This window comes from Vanacampus margaritifer, chromosome 1 (genome assembly GCF_051991255.1).
Source record: "Vanacampus margaritifer isolate UIUO_Vmar chromosome 1, RoL_Vmar_1.0, whole genome shotgun sequence".
Lineage (NCBI taxonomy): Eukaryota > Metazoa > Chordata > Actinopteri > Syngnathiformes > Syngnathidae > Vanacampus > Vanacampus margaritifer.
This window is the reverse complement of record NC_135432.1, coordinates 20663697-20688512: the sequence shown is the minus strand read 5'-3', so window position 1 is coordinate 20688512 and position 24816 is coordinate 20663697. Positions and strand designations below refer to the sequence as shown.

The window sequence follows — 24816 nt, the reverse complement described above, 5'->3', positions numbered from 1 at the left end:
GGTTTTAAAAATGAAAGCTAACCTTATTAAACATTTCTTAACAATAATATGTTATATGTTACCTCACTAGTCCGAACATGACATTCTTATTAATATTAAATTAGTGGAATCAGAGTTATGAAGCAAAATCCAGCCATTTTTACCCATACCAGACGGCCATTTTGCCACTTGCTGTCGACTGAAAATGAAATCACAGTTGCTCAGGGCTCAGGCAACGACCAATCACAGCTCACTTGTTTTCTCAAGCTGAGCTTTGATTGGTTGTTACCTGAGACCTGAGCAACATTGATGTCATGTTTGGTCGACAGCAAATGGCAAAATGGCCGCACCCTGAGATGAATTAAAACGTCTGGACTTTGATGCTTAACTCATATTCCACTAATGCAATATTAATCAGAATGCCGTATTTACACCAGTGGGGCTGCATAAAACATATTATTGTAAAAAAAATGTGTGGGGGGGTGACTTCCCCTTTAACATTATTGCCATACATGGCAGAACAGTGTGCTAGCGGTTAGCATAGCTACCAATATGTGCTCGTCGAAGCGCTATAGAAGATTTCAAGTTTTCAGTGTTCCGCTCTTCTGATGTTGGTGGGTCTCTCCCTCAGGTACGCGGCAGCGGTGCAGGACGGCTCGCAATATTTTGTGCTACTCATCATCACCGACGGCGTGATTTCCGACATGTCTCAAACCAAGGAGGCCATCGTCAACGTAAGTGCGCCCGCGAGCTTTCTTTGACTTTTCAGGGTTTTGCCGTCCACTCGCAGCAGATTGGAACTCTGTTCCGTGTTTCCTGCTCCACTTTCTGTTGCTTGTCTTGTATGTTCCCTTTTATCGAGACCACCAGAGAGCCCAACGTGTCAATCAGACTTTAATAGATTCATATACACTAATAAAAGGGAATTTATTTGAAAAGATGGCACCCAATTAAGAGTGCTAGTGATTGTAGTAGGCGGAATTGGCATCACTTGCTTCCAATTATTTGAAAGTCACGATTGTCCCCAAAAGATAAACAGTATCCACTCTGACTGGCCATTTCTCATATTTTTCATGTTCCAGTAGCACTTTATGACAAATGTTCTATGTTTAAAAGTTCTATCCATCCTCTGTCCCTAATTTAACATTCATTCATAACAGGTCTTACTTGTAAACACACTGAGTGACATTGAAATAATTAGAAGTGCTGCTACAATGACTGATGTCTCTTTCGTCCAGTGATGCGTTAACACGGACTAAAAAAGCGAGGTGATGACAGCATGTCTGAAGCCCAATCCAAAAATACGAGATCATCAAATGAATTGTTTGTGTGGGTAAGATTATACCTGCCTTAATAAAAGGGACATACAAATAGTCAACATTCCCCGCGATCGGGAGCGAGGGGTCAGATATCACGTCGCATGCGGCTGGCCTCCCGTAGACCCCCAGCAGACTGGGTTTAAAGGGAATTTGCGACTGTTAATCAAACCATTGGAACAGCCACACCTTCCTTTTAAGATCTTGTCTGCTGCTCTGCTCAACGTCTCTGAACGTCATGCTGCTTCACCTGGAACTCAACCTTCCTGCTTCCTCGTTGTGTGTGCGTGCGCCTGCGAGTGTGTGTTCCTATGACAAGGCATTTCTGATGCTAATTTAGCGCTGAGATATTGATTCAGATCCGACTAATATATTCACATATCTAGGAAGGCAGCCTGCAGGGTTTCACGCTATCTTTGATGTTTTTCTAAATTTAACATTGCAGATGATAAGATGTCTTTTGGACCCTATGGGCGTGTTTGCATGTAGAAATTAATTTAAACCCAAATGGACCCGGATTGCAAATGACAAAAACAGCTATGAGAAAAAAAACTGTATTGCGGATTTTGATACCAGTGGTCAGTTGTGTGTTTTCAAAATCAAATGTAACCCTCGAGCACAAAATGTCCCCACCCTGGTTTTCCAGCTACTGAAAAAGCATAGGCCAAGTCAGAAATGCCACAGGCTGAATATTTCATCTCTGTTCGCTTTCGAAGCATCTTCTCTATCTATCTACGTACGTAAATGCCTCATAGAAAGAAGATACGTCAGTCCAAGGCCAAGCGCTATAAATGCAAACGTAAAAGGTTGAGGATCAATAAGGATGGAGGAGATGGAGGGTGGATAACACCCTGGACTTTAACCACCCACCATTAACAAGCAGCCCCCCCACCAACCGCTCCCACCCGCCTCAGCCCCCCTCGGAAAGGAAGCCTGACCTACTTTTATCGCTGTAAATGTCTTTCTACTACAAGCATACATCATTCATTTACAGGACACAACAGGTTAGATGGAATTCATGAAGATCGTGTGCAAAGGAATTTAAACTTAAAAAAATTTCAATTAAGGGTGTCGAAATTAATGTGTTAATAGTGTATTGACTTAAAGGTTCCTTTTATGCCAAATACATTTAAAAAAAATCTGTCTGAGCCGCAAAAACATTTGAACATTGTGATAAATGAAACAGTATGTTAGTCTAACTTACTGAGGGCCCAAGAGCTAATGAGAGTTGCACCATGACAGGAAAATATGCAACATCCAATAGTTTGAGATTCATTTTCTTCTACCTTTCGTCTTCCGTTTGGATTTTGTTCTTTGGTCTTTTTTTGAGTACTTTTTTATAAATTTTTAGACTTTTCTGCCATTCTGTCAAATTTCCGACATTTTTTGGCAATTTTACGGACATATTGTAATTTTCTGCATCTCTCCTTCCTAGTACATTTTTTTCTGCCTTTATTGCTATCAATTTTAAATTACATTTTACCTATTATAACGTAATTTTGGGGATTTCCTCTTTTGTTTTTCAGCATTTTATAGCTACTTTTCACATTTTCATATTTTCTTTTCTGCCTTTTTTTATTAAATTCTCTGACATTTTTGGCAATTTCATATATGTTTTATGATAATAATGTATATATTTTTGGGAACTAGGGTCAAGTTTTAATTTACAATTTCAAACAAATGTGCACACATCCAAATGGGATGCTTCATGTTAAAAATTAAGCAGCCCTTAATATGAAAAGAAAAATGGACTGTGCTGTCACCAATGTCCAACATGAAACGCCAATGCAATCTAGTAGCAGAAAAACAACCTTTTTGTACAGTACAGTGTTTCTTTTTCATTTTAACTTCAAATAACTTTGTGAATTACTATTAAATTACTGCAAAATAAAAGATACAACCATATTTGTATTAGGTTAAAAAAAATTACGTATGAAAAACTTGAAAAAAATATGTATATTTAACAGATATAAAATGTGTGATTAATTATATTATTAATTAAAGTCATGTGATTAATTATGGGTTGTTTTTTTTTTATAATCGACTGACCGCCCTAATTTCATTGAATCATTTACTTCACCATATCATTTTTAGTTGATGCTAAATATACATTTTGATCATCTCACACTGAATAATATTGTGGGAGGATACGTGGGGCACATAAACAAACAATGGATTGGTTACCTGTGTTGGGCAAATCTTATTTTATTTTTTTAATGGTTCATCGTTGCAGTCCCAAAAAAGTAATTGAATTACTAATGGCATTAGTCCTTCATCAACGTAATTATTGCGTTACTTCTTTGAAAACTTTGATATATTTAAAATAATTTGGATTTTTGAATTGGTTTCACGGGCTACCTGTATAGAGTAGAACAGCATAGACAGGTATTTTATTGAATTTATTTATTTATGTAAGTGACTGCATATTTCTGTCCTGAAAACGGCAGACTTAAAAGTAGTACGAGTCTTTCAGTATTTAGATTAGCAAAAGTCTTGTACAGTATGTCCAAATATGGTCCATTGTATATTTTGCCACAAATAAATACAATTGGTCTGTTGCCACGCCATCTGTTATTTTTCCCCACTATTAACCTATCCGATGTGTTGAAAATCGCTTGAGAACAAATCTTTAAACTCTCTTGGACACTAACTATCTATATGAAGTATCATAAAACTCCGCCTCGTCCTCACTTTACGAGTCGGGCAGCATTATGGCACCTCATGATAATTGAAAGTCTGAATGCTTTTTAGACAATACCAACGAGTGAAAATTGTTAGGTGAGATACGCTTGAGTAAGGCTCTTTGGTTCAAAAATGGACAGTTGTAATGCTTCAGTGCAGAAAGAAACACGTCCGCCACAAAGGTAAGTGCGTATACTGTAGATTAATTTCCATCTATTTCACTGCTTTGCTCGTCGTTTTATTTATGACATCACTCATTGAGGGCCGGAGTCCTGCAGGTTTTGCATGTTGCCCTTCTCCAACACAGCTGATATATGATCAGCTTATCAGCAAGCTCTGCATAAGCCTGATAACGACCTGTTGATTGGAATCAGCTTGTGTTGGAAGTGAGAAACCTCCGAAACCTGCAGGACTGCGGCCCTCGAGGACCGAGATTGCTCTAAGACCTTTGAAAAAGAGTTTTGGAAGATGACGTAACAACAACGAAGTTTTTACAGAATGTTTTGTCTGCACCACCACAGGATAAATAATACTGTACATTATTTTACATACACTTTTATTCTTTCCCTCATCTATAAATGAGCCTTGCACATCTGTCCATTTTTTTTTTTTTTTTATCAAACGTGGCCCTTGAGCGTAAAAGTCTGCTAAGCCTTGTGCTCAAGCGAGGACTTCTGGCACTTTACTACAATAATTACATATTTACAATGTTTTAACTTAATTGAGTCTCTTAATTTATGTTTAAAAATCCACATAATGGAAATATGCACAGTTAATGGTGGTTGTAAAGCCTCCACTTTCGGGCCCCTATCACTCAATAATGTATTTTCTTTCAAGCCCCTGGACACTTCAGCCTAACTGCGCTATAATGCGTTCTGAAACGAAGCCAAGAAACCTTTAAGATCTCATCTATCATTCATGTTTCTCTCCTTTCTGTGTGTCTATTATTGTTTGTAACTGTTCCTTCTCTCGGGAGCTGTTGACAGGCGTGGCAGGAGTGCATGATGGGATATGTTGCAGTACTCTAAGGGCCTGATTCGCAAGATTCCGAATAGTGTCAGACAGACCATATAACACTACTCATATACTCTTTGTCCTGTGCACAAAGCTACTGATGAACTCAGAGAGTAGTAAAGTAGTCAAGACTTTATGAATCCCACATTCTCGGCAGGACACGCCCTGCTGTGATATGATTGGCTGCTGAAAATAGGCAAGGACTGCCTAGAACTCCAGTGGGATTCAAAATAATGCCTCAATGAAACATACTGTGTGTCCATCTTCCTGTTTAATGTCTTAAACATAATAGTAAAATATCCAAGGTTGGTTTCCACTAAGGCAGCACGGTGGCTGACTGGTTAGCACATCCGCCTCCCAGTGCTGAGGACGTGAGATCGAGTCCGGGCTTCGGCCTTCCTGGGTGGAGTTTGCATGTTCTCCCCGTGCTTGCGTGGGATTTCACCGGGTACTCCGGTTTCCTCCCACATTCCAAAGACATGCATGGCAGGTTAATTGAACACTCCAAATTGTCCATAGGTGTGATTGTGAGTATGGTTGTTTGTCTCTGTGTGCCCTGTGATTGGCTGGCAACCAGTTCAGGGTGTACCCTGCCTACTGCCCGAAGCCAGCTGGGATAGGCTCCAGCACCCCCGCGACCCTTGTGAGGAAAAGCGGTCAAGAAAATGGATGGATGGATGGATGGTTTCCACTAACACTTCCAATTCCATCACTTCAAACGTCCATGTTTTACGAACCATTGTGATAGAATCAACAATTTGACACCCCGATTTAGGACCTTTACTGTGCGACTGACTGCTTTTGTCACTCACCACAGGCGGCCAAACTACCCATGTCCATCATCATTGTTGGAGTCGGACAAGCTGAGTTTGACGGTGAGTCAGCCAATCAGTGATCAGTGACGCTCACCATCCCCTAACATGTTCGATTAGGCCTCATTGGCACATATAATTAGGTGGCCTAGCTCAAGCCTTACTCATCTACCCAATTATGTGTGCCAAAGAGGCCTAATCCAGTCACCAAGTCATAATGGTAATAGTAATCATATCGTACCAATAGTAATATAGGGAGAAAATCAGCTGCCATAGTGTCACAATGTCAAAATGAAATCACTGGAGAAGAAACAGAATCAGCGTATACATATTCACCAGCACGCACCATTACAAGAGGGATAATTAGTTGAAATGGTTACCTCATTTATTGCACGAGAGGCAAAAAACAATTTAAAACAGCTGGCAGTTTGGATGCGGCGTAAATAAATTAAGAGTGAAATGAAGATCTCTGTGACATTATCATCTTTGAAAAAGCCAAATATTTGTATCGGATGTCATTAGGTAGTGATTTGCTCAGTACGTGTAATTAGCTACAGGTGCTCACTGATGTTCTTGTTTTTGCAGCCATGGTGGAGTTGGATGGAGATGACATCCGGATCTCCTCACGTGGAAAATTGGCTGAGAGAGACATTGTACAGGTGGAAATTAGTCATTTTTTTGCAACATTATGTTTATGGTTTTCAAAACTGATTCGTTATTTGTCTGTATGTGCTGTAATATTGGCTGAAAAACCAGTCCAGGGTTTACCCAGCCTGTCTTAATGATTCTTTGTAAATAGAGTATTTATTGGTCCTTTTAAACAAACAAACAAAAATTTGTTTTTAATCAACTTCCACATATGACTTTTCATGTGTGTCATATTTGATACATCCTGTCACAATGCTTTAAATTTGTACAATTACAACGGTCAAAAATATAATAATATATAATAATAATAATAAACATATCAAACATATTAGTATTTCCAAAAATCAGAAAGAACATTCCCCACTACTAGTAAGTACAGGTGTCTCTCCTTTCTCAATTGGGGCGATCTTGCAAGGTTGCTTTAAAAGTCATCAGCTGGGTGATACTGCCCTCTAATGGATTATCTGTGCAATGCATGTGTTAGATCATATATGTCAGGGTTTTAATGGGGGGGGGGGGATTATACTCATGAAATACAGGGCTCAAAATGTCTTGTATTTAACTCATTCACACCCAGCCATTTTCACTGAAGCAACCTCCTTCCCTCTCAGCTGTTTTATTGGATTTCAACTGATTTTGCAAGGCCCACAGAATATTATTGCTATAAAAACATGGAACCTACCAAAATAAATATTAGACTCTCTTATTTTCATCAGGAAAAAAATGATATTTCTATCTGTTTCCGTTCTTCAGCAATTAGCATTAGAATATAGCTAAGTTTCATCATTATTCACATATCTGTTTTAAACTGTAGGGAAAACAGCTTGTTTGCAACATGGCCTGGTTGATCTCTTATACTATACTGGCCGTTTTTGTAATAACTACCATTGATTCAACTGCTTCTAAGCATTCTGTATGCTCTAGCATTAAAATATATATATATATATATATATCCATCCATCCATCCATTTTCTTGGCCGCTTTTCCTCACTAGGGTCGCGGGGGTGCTGGAGCCTATCCCAGCTGGCTTCGGGCAGTAGGCGGGGTACACCCTGAACTGGTTGCCAGCCAATCGCAGGGCACACAGAGACGAACAACCACACTCACATTCACACCTAGGGACAATTTGGAGTGTTCAATTAACCTGCCATGCATGTTTTTGGAATGTGGGAGGAAACCGGAGTACCCGGTGAAAACCCACGCAAGCACGGGGAGAACATGCAAACTCCACCCAGGAAGGCCGAAGCCCGGACTCGATCTCACGTCCTCTGCACTGGGAGGCGGACGTGCTAACCAGTCAGCCACCGTGCTGCCCTATATATATATATATATACATATACATATTTGGGACACTTTAATTAATAAGATACATTTGGCTTTATAGGGTTAAGTAACTAACCGTAATGAGGACCAGCGCCATAGAAAATGGATGGCTGCATATTTGGATATTGTAAAAAAGCAAATGGAGGGTCCCCCGGTAATTTGTTGTTCTCCTGACTATTTGTTTTCTCTCCTCCGCTACCAGTTCGTCCCATTCAGAGACTACATGGACCGCACGGGCAACCACGTCCTGAGCATGGCCCGGCTGGCCAAGGACGTCCTGGCCGAGATCCCCGACCAGCTCATCTCTTACATGAAGAGCAGAGCCATCAAACCCAACCACGTCTCGCCGCCGCCGTATTCGCCCGGCGATCGCTCCCAAAGCAACGCCGTGTGAAGCCACTCACTCGATTTCCTTGGAAAGGGAACGGCCTACTAATTAGGAGTGAAAGCAAGGAGAGATGACGAGACTCCTTTGTGGAACAGCTTGAGATTTGGAGGAGCTCAACACGGAGCTTTTATTGTTTGCTGTCCAAGTGGAGAATGATGTCACGGAGAAAACAGGGCAAGTTTGGGCGTAAGTATATTATTAGAATGTGCCATCTTGTATCATGTTTGTGATACCTTTTGCAATGGATGTGTCTAGAAAAAATAGGATGTGTTCTGGTTTATTGCATTTATTGTTTTGGGGTGGGCTTTTAGACAGTAGGGGTTAAAGTCATATTTTCCCGTAGGTTTCCATCCTATATTTTATGGCTTGTCTTATTGTAATATTGATCAAATTCCCCCAAAATAGCCATTTCTATTTTGATAAGGACTGTACTAAATATATATTTAGAAAAGCATGTGATGAAAAAAAATATATTCTACGTTGTATGGATTGTTTTGGGGCATTTTTGAGTGCAAGTTGCTGTAAACTGTTGCCATATTAATATTATTTCACTTGTTTCTAATATTTCTAATATCAAAGCATTGCACTAATTACTACCCAAGGCAAAAGCACAAAGGTCATAATGTTAATAATAAGCTAAATGTTCCTGTTGACCAAAAGGATGATTTCACCATTCTTTGCATCGTTGTATTGCTCATACAAAAGCAAATATGAATGTTACTTCAATGTTATTTTGCTAAGCCACACCCCCGAAGTGCAGGCTAGCAAGGGACAGTCCAAAGGTTTCCGGTCCATTCACGCGAGGACATTCGACTGTCCATCATTTTTACTCCAAACCAACATTGAAAGAGTGACGCCAGTCCCACAGTGGAAATGGATTTTACAATACAAAAAGAATAACATTATTACTTTTCCACGTATCATGGTTATTATTCCGCCACATTCAGCAGTTCAACACAAATTACATGAGTTACTCCTCAAATAGTGATGAGTACAGTGGTACCTCGGCCAGCACGAGAAGCTGACATAACAGCGTCTGTGAATTTCCAAGCCTCCAGGTCATGGTAATTGTCAAAAATTGTATCAAGAACAAAATCCCAAGGACAAAATTCCAACCTGCAAATTTGGTGTAGTGAGGAGTTGAGAGACCTCGACATCGGAGAGACCAAGTAACCCCTTACACAAAACACAAGAGCGGCCTCTTTCGATCCAGCTCATTTACATCTTAAAAAAGAAGGGGCATTCTTTTGAGGACAATAAATTCACGATAGTGAGGACAACTGGTTTGAACGAGGTGTCAAAATTTAAGCCACGACTTGTTGTCAGCTTAAGACAACGTCCTGACATCCCTCACACATGGGTCAAGTGGCTGCTAGTGAGCCATTTGCCGCCAGGCAGGTGAATGAGCAACAAAAAGCATGTGACCACCACCAGCGAACACACCCACCGGAAAAATAGGAGAACACTACCAAACAACCAATGAAATTGGTTGACTAATCAATTAAGCAGCCAACCAATTGACAAAATAACCAGCCAACTGATTGACTAACCACATAAACAATCAATTGACCAACCTACCAAAACAAACCAACCAATTTATTGACTATTCAACCAACGAACAATCAATCTACGAAACCAAAAATAACTAATGAGTGATTAACTAACTGACAATCTACCAATCAATTAACCTACCGAACCAACACTCAACGCCAACACTAATCAATTTATAATCCTATACTGATTAAGTAACCAATTTACCAAACCAACAACCAGCCAAGCAATTGATTAATAAACTAACCAAGCAACCAAACAACAAAGTAACTAATCATTTAACAACCAACTAATCAATTGACTTAAACAATCAATGAAGTAGTCAACTAACCAACCTACCAATTGATCAATCTACCATTCCAACCAACTGACTAATCAATTTACCAGCCAACCATTTGATTGATTAAATAACCAACCAAGCAATTTACTTATCAGTTAACTAACCAACTAACCAGTAACCAATCAATCAAGCAACCAACCAATGAATGAACTAATAAATTAACCAACTAATTGATTGACCTAATAACAGCCAATCAAAGTAATCAACTAACCAAACAATTGATAAATCTACCATCACAATAAAATCAACAAACAAATCAATTCATTAAATAACCAACCAAGCAATTTACTTATCAATTAACCAACCAACTAACCAACCAATCATTTGTCTAAACAACCAACCAATATATTGACCAAACAATTGACCAATCTACCAAACCAACCAATTCATTGAGTAACCTACCAGACCAATCAACTGATTAATGAATCACCCAATTGACTAACCCACCAAACCATGCAACTGATCCGCTGACTACAATTTAAAAACAGTTGGGTTAAAAATAACCCAGTTTGGGCCACAAGGGACCAATCCACTATTTCAGTCAATTTTACCCAACTTCCGGGTCATTTTGGAAAATGATGTTGTTTTGTATATTGACAACCCAGAAAGTTGGATCAAAGTGAGCTAAGTAGCGGGTCGGTCCATTTCCGTCTCAAATTTGGGATATTGTTGATCCAGCTGTTTTTTAGAGTGCAATCAATCAGCAAGTCAATGGATTAACCAACCAGCTCTCATGAGTCATGACCTGGGTTTAGTGGCCACTAACAAGCAGTTTGTCACCAGTTACTACGCAAAATGCTCCTTCACTAAGCACACCTGGCAACAACAACAACCCACAAGAATCCAGCTGGCGGCATTTTGCGGACTCGTCTGCATCCATACAGTACACCCACACTCAGCACTCCTTGTCAAACTTCCCAAGCAGATGGACTCGAACTCACCACAACGTCCACAAAACCTAGCATGTGACGGTCCCATCAAGCCAATGGCGGAGTCTTTTCAAACACTTTGTGTCATTGGTGGGAGCAGGGTACCGCTGTATTTCACAAATTTGCTTTCACGACATGATTCTATTCAATCTCTCTCAGTCACTTGATCCAAATGTGCCTAAAAATATGGAAACATATCCAAATTCATTTAGCCAGGTCACGTGTTGTTGTGCTACATAAAAACTGCGGCTGAGGATCAAACAGTTGAGCAATGCAGACGTCTCATACACATTTGTAGACTTTTGATACTTCCTGCTCATCACTTATACGATGAATATTAATCAACAGTTTGGCTGCGCCTTGTCAAGAACCTGTTTACAATTCAACTGTGGCTGTTGCTAAAGTTAGCAATTGTTGCTTTTGGTGACAAAATAACAAGATCATTGACAGAAATGTGATAGTTTCATTGTTGTAACATTTTTTGAGGCAATTTCATTCTGCTGCTGCCCTAAGGAACACTTCACTTCTGTTCATTCATTGGATAATGGATGTGATATGATTGGTCGTTTGTTATAATCCGGTTGTGAAATGAGGACACGCCTAATTGGGACCAGAATACCTCCACAAAAAGCCATTCAAGAAGCTCACACTTTAACCCTCCTGTTATGTTGCTGGACAAATTAAACCATTTGAAAGAAAAATATTTATTATTTTTCATATGAAATGTTTTCAACATACTTGAGGTAATAAGGATGAACCCTGTGGGTTGACCGATATTTCTACATAAATTGCTTATGAGTGTGCTCCCATCGAAGTCACAATACTACCACACACTCAGTATGTTCTCGTTTATCGACCACACCTTGTAAACGGTCGTAACGCAGGGTGAGAAGGTGAACTGAATAGAATTTAGAAATTCCGGTTCAATAATCTGCCAGATTTCTAAATTATTCTCTTATCATTTGTCATTGCATAAGGGGATTAAATAATATAATTAAGACAAATCAATAAGTGTATCCCAAGATTTTTTCACATTGCATCAAGTGAATGCTGTGGCCCACCTTGGCCACCTGGGGGCACTATAAGATAGACTGGCCTCAACTCCTCTCTCAGCTCATTTGTACGGCACTAATAATAGCCGTTCGATCCATAGGATAAAGAATATATGACTGTGAGCGTAGAGTTGGGATGAGGATTCAGTTATTCAATTATCAATTACTCCTAATAATGTACTTTCAAATATGTGAACACTGATCCTATGACTTTTACAAGAGCTAATTGGAGACAGTCAACCTTATTAGATTGGAGGGGTTGGTTAAAGCTGCACTGCCATAGATAAGACACGTATCAGTTTTTATTTGTGTATTCTCAAGAGATATTACCCGATGTGAACCATGCCTGGCACAAAAGCCCTCTAAGAAGATGGACCATTAAGAATTGTCAACTTGCATTAAGTCGAAATTGGAATCAAAAGTATCTCTAAAAGCTTTGATGTTCATCAGCCTGTGGTTAGACCAAAGTCCAAGCCCTCGGGGTTCACATATTTTATTCCAATCTGCAATGTGAACATTTATATTACGTACCATAAAAGTAGGAAAACATAATTGTTTGCACGGTATTTAAACTGCGTGACGTAAGTGAAGATTTTATGAGCAATTTATGAAGAAATCTAGATCATTCCAAATGCTTCGCATATTTTTTCTTGCAATGAAAATTTGTCTTCTGCTTCATTCACTGCCTCACCGTTATTTATCCACTACTAACTCAAACATGCAACTATTGTTGTTTATGTTGCCATAGAGACTGTAATGAGCGATTTGACACTTATGCAACTACAAAGCATTAAATGAAGGAATATATTTTCATTGTATGTCTGAAGATGTCGGTCCTTCATCGTCTCTTCTTCTTCCAAGCTGTCATTGTGTACATAAGGCCCACATTTGGAATATCCTGTGCCAAAAATCATTTGGCAATTCTCGAACCTTGTGCATGCGAGTGTGTCAGCAAAGTTGGCAAGTTAGCCTTCATTTGAGCCGATGAGCGTGTCGGCCATATTGCTTTTGGAGAGAAGTAGCCGGATGGAGCATGTCGCATCTCTGCTCTGTTCACCTTTCACACGCATACCGTACGATGGTGGTTCTTGAATGTTTGAAAGCAAGTACTACTTTCATAAAAACACTTCCTATGCAAAGAGTTAAATCAAAATCATATAAAATGGTTGAAAACACTAAATGCAAATGTATTGAACCTTAAAATTAAATATAACTGAACAGTACTTAATAATTGTACTGTACTGGATTTAAAAAAAAAAAGAAAGATAACATGAACAGTTTGAAGTTGAAATGTAGTGATTGTTTTGGGTACCACTAGAGGGAGTCGGCGTATCACACACGACTGAACCACTGCCGTACTGTCCGGCTTCTCCGTACCACACACTCCTGTTTTTGATCCCGGCTGGTTGCCGTACCTCTCCAGGTCTCTTGACTTGCATGCTGATTAATTTCCAAACCAGGACTTGGACATGATTGTTGTCATGCTGTGGTTTGTGAAATGCTTTGTAATGGATTGCCTTAACCTCAGATTAAAGACAAATGTTGACTTTAACTTGGCTCTGTTTGTCCTCACTATGGCTAATGACAGATGGGACCACAACAAATGTCTCTGAAGGTCACTGGTGGAACCTCGGAGTTTGAACGTCTCGGAACTCGTACAATTCCGACTTCAACCAAAACATCAGAGTAAAAAATGCCTTGGAGTTTGAACTCATTTTCAGAGTTTCAACACCCAAGCAAAGCAAGCTAAGCCAACATACCTTGAAAACGGATGAAGCCGAGCGATGCCGAATGCTCACGTTGCGGTAGTTGGAGGATGCACTGCCCATTTCCAGTCAGTTCGTGAAGACTCCCGGAGGTGCTGCGTACAGTGCTACGAACCACAGTAGAATTAGGAAGATGATCGTGCAGTTGTAACTACTGCGACTACTTCTGTAAATACTGGCATGAGGACCCCCCTTAGCTGTTCAGCAACGTGCCTGACGTTAAACAACATATGCAAGGACCGCTTAGTAGTCTAACAATATGCCCATTGTAAAATGCACAAACTCAGCACTGAACTAAAGCTAGCATTAACGTAGCATTTATCATCCACTGATGCCATCACACCACAACAAAAAAGGTAAGGTATTTTTTATTGTTTAAATGTCCCCAAAAAAATGCTTGCTCCAATACAATAAAAAAAACATATTTATAAATTTCACAAAATAGTTTTTGTTTAAATAAATAATAATAAATAGGTGAATCTGCAGGTGCCAAACCGTGAGTATGTAGGGCTCCACAGTTTTACCTTTTTTTTTTTGTGAAAGAAAAAAAAATTGGGAACATTTTTAAATTCTTTCAGTAGTTGCACTAAATATTGATTGAATAGCAAGTATTTGTATTGGGGATAGTTTTATTTATTTATTATAACTTATAGATATTTTTTGCATTCAGGATGCATCCATTTTGGTAAGTGTGTGTGAAAATGTTTGATTTGGGGGGTATTGAAGAACCACCCCCCGCCCCCCTCCACTGCTCTATTGCCAACCAGATATTCTGTAGGGATATTTGTGTTGTGAAACACATTCTGAATACATTGTAATGAGATTTTCATTGCATCGTTGCATGTTTTATTTATATGTATATAAAGCCCCTCCGAGAGATGATGAGCATTACTTTTTTGCAGGAATGTCTCCCCCTGACAGTGTTGTTGCTGCCCCTAATGAAATGCACTGTGAACAAATCAAGGCGTCCACCTAGGAAGCGGGAGACTGCAGTGGGAGCCATAAATGAGTAGCTTTAGCTTTGCATTGAGCCAAAACCTCCCCTGACCACCCACTTTGTGTCCCTGAACAATAACAACCACCCAAAGAAAAACGGCAGCTAATAACATAGAATTAGACTCGCCATGTAGACAACATTTCACATGTACAATACAGAAAAACATTCAACTCAAAGGTAATTACATACATTGCTTTGGAATTCTGTCCAGCTAATATATATATGTACACTTTTTAGAAACATATAAAGGTGTGTATATGCATACTGTATAGAGTTGAAAGAAAAAGTATGTTGACCCTTGGGAAATGCTTTCATTTCAGCATAAATTGGTCATAAAATCCAATCTGATCCTCATTTTAGTCACAAAAAAGAATGATGTTTGATTAGATTTAGTTTCTGATCCATCTTACTAATTCAATACAGATACTTTTGTGCAGATACACCTAATGTGTGTGGTAATTCTAAAAAAATACAAACGCAAAAAGTATGCCAACTCAGATTCCTAAAGAATACATGACATCAGAGAGATTGATTTACCAGTATTAATTTGAGGTCAAACACGTGCAATTTTATAATACTGGCTGATTCAAATTCAAATTGCCAGTATATGTTTAATAAATAAAAGCCACAGTAATTGCACAAGCTTGTCAATACCTACATTTTAAAATATATTAAGGCATAGAAAATTACATGGTTTGTAAATATTGTAGCAAAAATGTTATTTTTCACCCTTCTTTTTCAAACCTCAATCATTAATTAGCGCTTGAATCACTGAAGCATCAAAAGTATTGATATTTTGAGTAGACAATCCATTTTAAAGCACAAACATCTGGTATTGCAAGTATTGATTGATATTTTATGTATTGATCGACACATCACTTACACAACAAAGCGTTTTCATAATCTAATACCATACAAACAATTACACTTTCATTTTGTTGTTGTTTTTTTAAGAAACATTATTCAAACATTCTTCGTACAAGCTGGGAAAAGGATGTGAACCCTACACAAATGACTTATCCAATAGTTAACCATGATGCGTTTTTTGGGGAGTTGTTTTGATTTTGTAGTTGCCAAAACACGTTCGACACATAAATACTGACTAAAGTATACCTAGCAGTCGCCACGTTGTCCTCTTGCGTCTCCTGAGGGTCTGTATGCGCAATGGAGACATTTTAATACTTCTTCTTCTGTTGCTTTGTCTCAATAAAAAAAACAGTAACGCCTGCTGATTGACTGATATGCGCATATTCACTCTGATTTTCTTTACCACACATGTAAGGTCACACTGCCCCCTGTTGGACAAAAATGTATGGAGCCACAACACTGACATTCTGTCATTGTAGAAAAAGCTGCATTGACATTGAAACAAGTATTGTCACTGTAAAAGGTTGTATTGAAAAATAAAATACAGACATTAAAAAAAATCATTTTTTTAAGCATATTTTTTTGTATGATGATGTAATGCCAATCTGCAGATTTTTTTTACACACTTTTTTTCGAGTGTTACAGGTTTTCAGTTTCAACTTTTTTTCAGTTTGAACTTATTAGCAGTGAGCGTTTTAACGTGCAGGGCGTGTTGAGGGCGGGGCTTTGAGCGTGAGAACGCCGTCCAGCTTTGCAGGAGAGGAGAGAGAAGAGAGCGCCCTCTGTTGGCTAAATGCAATATTCATAAGAACAAGTTCACCAGGAACTCCTAAACCGCCTGTAAGCCTCAAGGTTATATGCGGTTATATGTGGTTATATATTATGTTACTTGCCACAAGGTTGTATGTGGTTACATATGTTAATTGTGGCATTAAAAAAGGAAGCACAAAGAGACTATAGAACAACACTTTGCTGCTAACAACTCCAAGGAAATGTGGGACACCATGAGGAGGATCACCAACTTGAATCCTGCTCAAAAAGGTCTCAGCACCCTAAATGACCTCCAGAGGGCAAGGGTGTTGAATGACTTTTATTTAAGATTCGAAACCCAGGACTTCTCCTCTGAATGTGGGGAGGTCCTGGGGTCCATTTCAGTGAATGAGCAGGACTCAAGGCTGGTGATTCATCCCCATGATGTCCAATCTGCTTTTAGGTCTGTCTGCACAAAAAAGGCCTCAGGACCGGATGGATATCTGCCCTTCTGCTAAAATCCTGTGCAGAGCAGCTCACAGCGGCATGGCAGCCCATCTTCCAGAGATCTGTGGACTCACACTCCATTCCCAGTCTCTGGAAAAAATCAGTAATCACCCCGGTTCCTAAAAAACAATGTCCTGTGGTCAATAATGACTTCAGGCCTGTGGCTCTAACTTCCATTGACATGAAGTGTTTCGAGAGGCTGATGGTGACTCGGCTCAGGGGGCAGGTGGATGCACACTTAGACGCCCTTCAGTTTGCCTACAAGCGGGGTCGCGGCACTGACGATGCTATCAACAGCATCACACATCTGGTCAGCAAACATCTAGACGGCCCGAAAGCTTATGCATGTGTGTTGTTCGTTGACTTTAGCTCAGTGTTCAACACAATGCAGCCGCACCTGCTTTTGGGTAAACTGAAGGAGATGAATGTGAACCCGTACATCTCGATGTGGTATCACTCCTTCCTGACACAGCGCACACAGCAAGTCAGGGTCAACAGCTCCCTCTCGGAACCCAGATTGATAAGCACAGGCACCCAAAGGGCTGCGTCAGCTCCCCGGTCCTCTTCACGTTGTACACAAATGATTGTGTGACATCACACCCAGAGAACTTTATCATTAAGTTCTCTGATGACACAGCTATCGTCAGCTTGCTGCAGGCCGGCGGTAGCCCACTGGACTATTTCTCAGAAATAGAGAAATTTGTCCAGTGGTGTGACCGGAATCATCTTGTGCTCAATGTGGGGAAGACAGAGGAGGTGATATTTGATCCAAAAACTGTGGGTGACCACAGGCCAGTCGTCATTAAAGGAAATTAAATCAGCCAGGAGGGTTCATACAGGTATCTGGGGGTCCACATTGACAACACACTCAGCTGGAGGGTACACGTTGGAAGTCTCTGCTCCAAACTCCAACAGCGTCTCTATTTCCTACGCAGACTTCGGGTCTATGGAGTGGAGCAGAGGATCATGCTGTTGTTCTACCGGGCTGCATTGGAAAGTATCATCAGATACGGCATTGCGGCCTGGTACGGCAACCTGACTGTGCAGTCAAGGTCACAGATTGCCGGTCTGGTGCGGACTGCCGTGAAGATCATGGGGGTCAGGAATCATCCTTCCCTACAGATGCTTTATGAGCGGTCCGTCACCGGACTGGCACAGAAAATTGTTACTGACCCGACTCACATTCTGCATCATGAGTTCCAGCTACTGCCTTCCGGCAGGAGATTCAGGGCCCCCAGAACCAGGCTGAACCGCAACAAGAACTCATTCCTGCCGACATCCATCAAACTGCTTAACAACCGACATTAACTCAGTGCAATAAGATATATGGTGCAATGTTGTGTGTGGAATATTGGAATATATGCAGCCGTGCTGTACATTATAGGAGTGTGTGTGTATATGGGTGTGTGCAGTCCTCATGTATGTACTTCTCTACACATGTATACTTCTGTGAAGACTTCTGGGAAGTCTTCTACTTATTGCTGCACTTCTTATTTAACTTATTATTATTATTTAATTTGAATTGTATCTCTTTCTATTCTGTTGTTTTTTTCTTTACTGTAAATTGCAGCTGGACGGAGTCCAGGAAAAAGTTCCCCACGGGGAAAATAAAAGTATATCGTATCGTATCGTATCGTATCGTATTAAAACCACCATGTTTGAAATTACTTTGCGCATCATGTCATGCTAATTTAGATAACGTGCTAACGGTTTACTACAGAAACATTAACGCTGACACCACAAGGTTATATGTAGACAAAAAAACTGATTTACAGGCGGTTTAGGAGTTCCTGGTGAACTTGTATCCATGAGTATTGCCTTTAGCCAACAGAGGGCGCATTCTCCTCTCTCCTCTCTTGAAAAGCTGGAAGGCGTTCATGCGTTCAAAGCCACGCCCCCAACTCATCCCCGCCCCAACGTTAAAACACTGCCAATAAGTTGAAACTGAAAAAAAGAGAAGTGAAACTGAAAACCAGGGAGTTAAAACTGAAAACCTTTGACACTCGAAAAAAAAGTTGCTCTCCTCTCTCCTCTCTTGAAAAGCTGGAAGGCGTTCATGCGCTCAAAGCCACGCCCCCAACTCCATCCCGGCCCCAACGTTAAAACACTGCCAATAAATTGAAACTGAAAAAAGAGAAGTGAAACTGAAAACCAGGGAGTTAAAACTGAAAACCTTTGACACTCGAAAAAAAAGTGTACAAAAAATCTGAAGATCGGCATTGAAAAATACATCTTAATACCAAAAAAAATGCTTAAAGAAAATAGTGTTTTTTTTATGTCTGTATTTTATTTTTCAATACAACCTTTTACAATGCCAATACTTGTTTCAATGTCAATGCAGTTTTTTCCACAATTAAATTTTTTTTCAATATCAAATCTTATTGTCAGTGTTGTGGCTCCATAAAAAAATACAATTGAAGAAACAAAGGCAACACATTCATATTACTCACACACAAAGTACAAGACACGACATGAGGAGCAAAAAATAAATTGTGGCCCAAAAATACTTATTTGAGGCTCCATTATTCCAATTATTGATCACGAACTAGTAAAATGTATGCACAAAAAATACAAATTTGTGACTTTAATACCATTCTCACAAATAACTTAAGCAAATAGAGCAAACCTTTTTTAACATGCAATACACAGTTTGATCCTGAATTGAAAATGAGTCTAAATTGTCGATATCACTTAAACAAATATTTTAATTAAAATTAATAAAGATTAACCTGAAAAATGAGTGAATTCTCATTCATTGGTGATGTGAGTGCTATCACTAAACTCACACGACACACTCCCTCTCCCTCTATCCGACACGCGCCCACGTCACGCCTCTGTCCATGGTCCTGAAAACTGACTCCAACATGAGTTCAGTTCCCACAAGGCGGCCGCAGATGCAACAGATGCGCGACTGACTGACTGACTGACTGACGGGCGTTGGGGCACCCACCCACGATCTCACCCGAAGCCCACCCCTCACCGAGGATGGACCTGCTCCCGGCCAAGGAGGCGGCTCGCATCTACCACACCAACTACGTGAGGAACTCCCGGGCCATCGGCGTCCTTTGGGCCGTGTTCACCATGTGCTTCGTCATCATCACGGTGGTGGTGTTCATCCAGCCCTTCTGGATCGGCGACAGCGTCAACACGCCGCAGGCGGGCTACTTCGGCCTCTTCCACTACTGCATCGGCAACCCGCTCACCACGGAGCTCATCTGCAGGGGCAGCCTGCTGGACTTCAGCTCCATCCCGTCGCCGGCCTTCCGCACCGCCATGTTCTTCGTGGCCACGTCCATGCTGCTGGTGGTGGGCACCACGGTGTGTTTCGGCCTCTTCTTTTTTTGCAACGCCGGCAGCGTCTACAAGATCTGCGCCTGGATGCAACTAGCTTCCGGTAAGGCACAGAGTTATACTGAAAGAAAAGGGGAACAAAATTAGTTGGAGTCTTAGTTTGCTGTTAGGCTGCTCCGTCTCAACCTCCGTCATTTGGGGTAAAATGGGGGAAAATAACTCATTCACTGCCATTGACAGCAATAGACGTTGAAAATTAATGTTAACTATTTCTATTAGTTTAACATTTTTTTCCCCATTTTTGTTAACAAGAGTGTGAAAAACAATTTTTAAAAAATTGTACATTTAGAACAGATATAAAAAAAAAAATTAACTACTGAAGTCATGCGAATATTTACAATTACAAATTGTAATTGCCTGCTGCCCCTAATTTTTAATCTTAAAAAAAGATATATATATTTTTTAAATATTTTTTTTTAAAGAAAAGATTATTAAAAAATAGGGGTGTCAGGCGATTACAATTTTTAATCGTAATTAATCGCATGACTTCACTAGTTAACTCACGATTAATCACAAATTTTAAATGCCATTGACAGCAATAGATGTTGAAAATTAATGTTAACTATTTCTATTATCTTAAAAAAAATCCCCCATTTTTTGTTAACAAGAGTATGAAAGCCAATCAAAAAAAATTGTACATTTAGAACAGATATAAAATTTGTTATTAATCATGAGTTAACTAGTGAAGTCATGCAAATATTTACAATTACAAATTGTAATTGCCTGCTGCCCCTAATTTTTAATCTTAAAAAAAGATATATATATTATTTTTTAAATATCTTTTTTAAAGAAAAGATTGTTAAAAAATAGGGGCGTCAGGCGATTATAATTTTTAATCGTAATTAATCGCATGACTTCACTAGTTAACTCACGATTAATCACAAATTTTAAATGCCATTGACAGCAATAGACGTTGAAAATAATGTTAACTATTTCTATTAGCTTAAAAAAATTTCCCCCATTTTTTGTTAACAAGAGTATGAAAGCCAATCAAAAAAATGTGTACATTTAGAACAGATATAAAATGTGTTATTAATCGTGAGTTAACTAGTGAAGTCATGCAAATATTTACAATTAAAAATTGTAATTGCCTGCTGCCCCTAATTTTTAATCTTAAATATATATATAAATATATATTATTTTATTTTAATTTTTTTAAGAAATGATTATTAAAAATAGGGGCGTCAGGCGATTACAATTTTTAATTGTAATTAATCGCATGAATAATCACAAATTTAAATCTGTTCTAATATAATAAAAAAAAATCTAGGTTTTCATACTCTTGTTACCAAAAGTGGGAAAAAAATGTTGAACTAATAGAAATAGTTCAAATGAATTTTTGACGTCTATAGCCGTCAATGCCAGTGAATGAGATAATTCAATAAGAAAGTGGCCCACTGGGCTTCTGCCCTGTACGCCTGATAGCCAGTCCAGCCCTGTATATAAAAGATTGATGATCACCAGCCAACCAAAGGACACGTCTGACACAAGTACATCATTTCCATTGATAACACACCTGACCATGTACAGAGTATTTGTATAACAACCACCAATATCAGCACATACTATTAGAAATAATTCTGGGTTCTTTTTGTGGTGTTCTAACAACAAGCCTCTGAAGTGATGATGTTTTCTGACACAATCGTCGAGTTTTTGGTGATGAAACGGAGTCTGGGCGTGTTTGGCATGCTGGGCTCTTGTTGCTGGGGAGCTTTGTGATTCTGTTTTCAGGGCGCACACTCTGACACCTCTGCTGGGGTTTTAGTTACATGAAAGTCACCTGATCAGGTGTCGCTTCAACAGCACATTTGTAACCTGCAACAATACCAGGATGCCAACATAGGAAGCCACGACTATACAGTCAAGTCCCCAAAAAACAAACAACGGGATTTTAAGCCTGTTACTAGTGACTATGTTAACACCACGCAGGGTTATTAACTTATTATAGTTTTGGAATTTTCATTTTAGTTAGTTTTGATTTAATTTAGAGTTTTTTTGTTGTTGTTGGTTTTATTTAATTTTCAGGGTGGTTCTGGTTCTGTTTTTATTAGTTTGTTATTTTTTAAAAAAATAGATTTAAAAAAAGATTAGTTTTAGTTAGTTTCAGTATTTTTCTTTTTATGTGTATTACTTAACACCATAAAAATGAAAAAAAAGTACAGTAACGCATTTAGGAGCGACGTCACCTGTAGGAGCTTTTCTATTGGCTGCTACTAAATGACGTCACTTCTTTGCGACACTTTCAAACGTCCTTATTCCGGTTTATATCTAAATAAATCTACTTAATATCACATTTAAAATCATTCCCAAAGGCTCATGCATTGATTAATTACCAAAGACTAAAACGAAGGACATTTTCGCTATAATTATAGTTAGTTTTAGTTAGTTTTGAAAACATAAAATGTAGTTTCAGTTAGTTGTCGTTTGTTAAAAAAACATTTAAATTTGTATTTTATTTCGTTAACGAAATTGTTTTTTAAGTTATTTTAGTTTCTGTTTTGTTTTTCATTAGTTTTCATTAACTAAAATATAACCTTAACACTTTAGTATCAGGTAATCAGTGAAGTTACTGTTAAAATCAAGTACTCAGTAACGTTGCTTGTAATGTAACACGTTGCTTACCTGCAATTGACTAACATTTGTTTTGTGAATCATTACTTTAGGTATTATATTTTAGTTTTACATGCTGAAGTGTTTTGTGTACTGCGCATGTCATGTCATGAGCGCAAAAGAGAGAGAGGTGTAACCGAGTGAGCTCGTTCGAGGGAGAAAATGAGTTGAATAAACGAAAACGATCTTGAAGTCTTGTCCTGCCGTGCTGGTTAATTTTGCAGGGAAGACGCCAGAAAACGTCAGAAAATTAAAACTATTTTTAACCCGCCTTTTACCCAGCCTCCGGAAACGCGAGAACAACATCATAGGGTTACAGTAAGTAACTCCACTAACACAGAAAATACCTGAAACAGATGTTTAGGAATTTTCTCCGCAGCCGTTTTGATGGTGATGGGCTGCATGATTTACCCTGACGGCTGGGACGCCCCCGAGGTGAAGACATTGTGCGGCCAGCGGACTGACAAGTACAGCCTGGGGAACTGCACGGTGCGCTGGGCCTACATCCTGGCCATCATTAGCATCCTGGATGCTCTCCTGCTGGCTTTTCTCTCCTTCACGCTGGGCAACCGGCAGGACAAACTGCTGCCGGAGGACTTTGAGGCGGATGGTGCAGGTAGGCAGGAGCGTCTCAATAGGGAACAAGGGAGGGGGGCATTGGAATAGGTCAAGAGACCCGTTTGCAGTCATTAGTCAACTTGCAGAATGCATTGAAATGCAATGCAGATGTTAGAAAATACAATTTAAATCTTGTGGTGCAGAATTTAATCTCTAGGCTGTCCAGTCACACTTCCTTGCAGATCTGTGCAGTTGCAAATAGCAAAACGCAAATACCCCATTAGGCTACTAATTTGTCACAGACACTGCAGTCTAAATTGTGCCTTCATAATTACAAATTTTTAAATTATATTACATTAACTTTAAGTTTTGACCTGTGTACAAGTGTTAAGTACTGTGTCCCATGTTTGAGCCCCATGACCATATTTGATTTGTAAAATAGTATTTGTATGGTAGATTTAGGTAAAATAATAATATATATATATATATATATATACACACACACACACACATATATATATATATATAATTGCAATTTTTCAATCACTACTTAGATTTAGTTAAATTTTAATGAAGCGATAATTTAAAAAAAAAGAAAGGAAAATGTTAAAGTGCAGCCCTGTTTAGTGTAACTGCTGCTCATTATTTGTTCAACATTTTCAACTGCATTACTATACATTTGATTTAATTGTACTGAATCAATTATATAATAGAGAACAATATTTAGTGTAAGCGTATTTGCAAAAAATGTTAGATTTGTTTTTAAAATCAATCAATTAACCAATTTATGAAAACAAATGCAACTTATTTCAGAAGTGTGCATCAAACTGGTGTTAATGTTAATTAGTATGCAAGCAGCAACTCTCATTTTCTCAAATGTTCACATTTTTCTAATTGCTCCTTTTTTCCCCCCACTTGACAGAAAACCCCTGATGAGCCTGCTCCGCTTTAAGGATCTAAGATACAGATTTCCCTGTACAGATGTGTGCCACTTTTTGAATAGAACACTTCATAGAAACTTGTGCAATATGCAACATTTTTATTCTAGGTTGAGTTTAAGTTTGAGCTCACACACAAATGTACTTGTTGGCCACAATACAACCAAGCACAAACATCTTCCGCCCATTTATTAAAACACAGCTACCCAGCTAAATCACTTTAGCTAAGATATAACATTTGTTAGAAACTGTACATAACTGTCATATATATTTATAGAAAGGCAAATTCTTTGGTACAGATATATACAATTATTTTCCCTTTTTGATGGGCTGCTTTTTGTGGCTTCCTGTAGCAATCAATTCCTGAATTGTGTCGCTGTAGAACAGTTGATTGCCAACCAACCGACCATACTGAAATTTAGCAGAAATCACAAATCT

The 24816-nt window shown here is 39.0% G+C and overlaps 2 protein-coding genes and 1 long non-coding RNA gene across 5 annotated transcripts in view; 2 read left to right on the top strand and 1 right to left on the bottom strand.

Moving 5' to 3' along the window:
- Positions 1 to 13586, top strand: part of cpne5a (copine Va) — a 90030-nt gene extending 76444 nt beyond the window's left edge. For all 3 annotated transcript variants that reach the window (XM_077582053.1, XM_077582044.1, XM_077582062.1), the window contains 4 exons: positions 611 to 713; positions 5809 to 5866; positions 6389 to 6462; positions 7977 to 13586. In XM_077582053.1, the coding sequence (XP_077438179.1) occupies positions 611 to 713; positions 5809 to 5866; positions 6389 to 6462; positions 7977 to 8168 (427 nt within the window). In that variant the 3' untranslated portion in view covers positions 8169 to 13586. The remainder of the gene's footprint in view (positions 1 to 610; positions 714 to 5808; positions 5867 to 6388; positions 6463 to 7976) is intronic.
- Positions 6097 to 16005, bottom strand: LOC144061532 (uncharacterized). The gene is made up of 3 exons (XR_013296202.1): positions 15911 to 16005; positions 13795 to 13907; positions 6097 to 6442 (listed from the first exon to the last, which is right to left on the bottom strand). It is a non-coding gene; the product is annotated as an uncharacterized LOC144061532 (long non-coding RNA).
- Positions 16006 to 19832: 3827 nt separating this feature from the next.
- Positions 19833 to 24507, top strand: lhfpl5b (LHFPL tetraspan subfamily member 5b). Its single transcript, XM_077582073.1, has 3 exons — positions 19833 to 20315; positions 23262 to 23498; positions 24363 to 24507. Exons 1-3 carry the CDS (start codon positions 19907 to 19909, stop codon positions 24371 to 24373), a joined length of 657 nt encoding a protein of 218 aa, XP_077438199.1. The 5' UTR covers positions 19833 to 19906; the 3' UTR covers positions 24374 to 24507.
- The last annotated feature ends 309 nt before the right edge of the window (positions 24508 to 24816 follow it).

Coding starts and splice junctions, on each gene's coding strand:
- lhfpl5b (XM_077582073.1), top strand. CDS start 19,907: ATGGACCTGCTCCCGGCCAAGGAGGCGGCTCGCATCTACCACACCAAC. Junction 20,316..23,261: donor CTGGATGCAACTAGCTTCCG/GTAAGGCACAGA, acceptor TTTTCTCCGCAG/CCGTTTTGATGGTGATGGGC.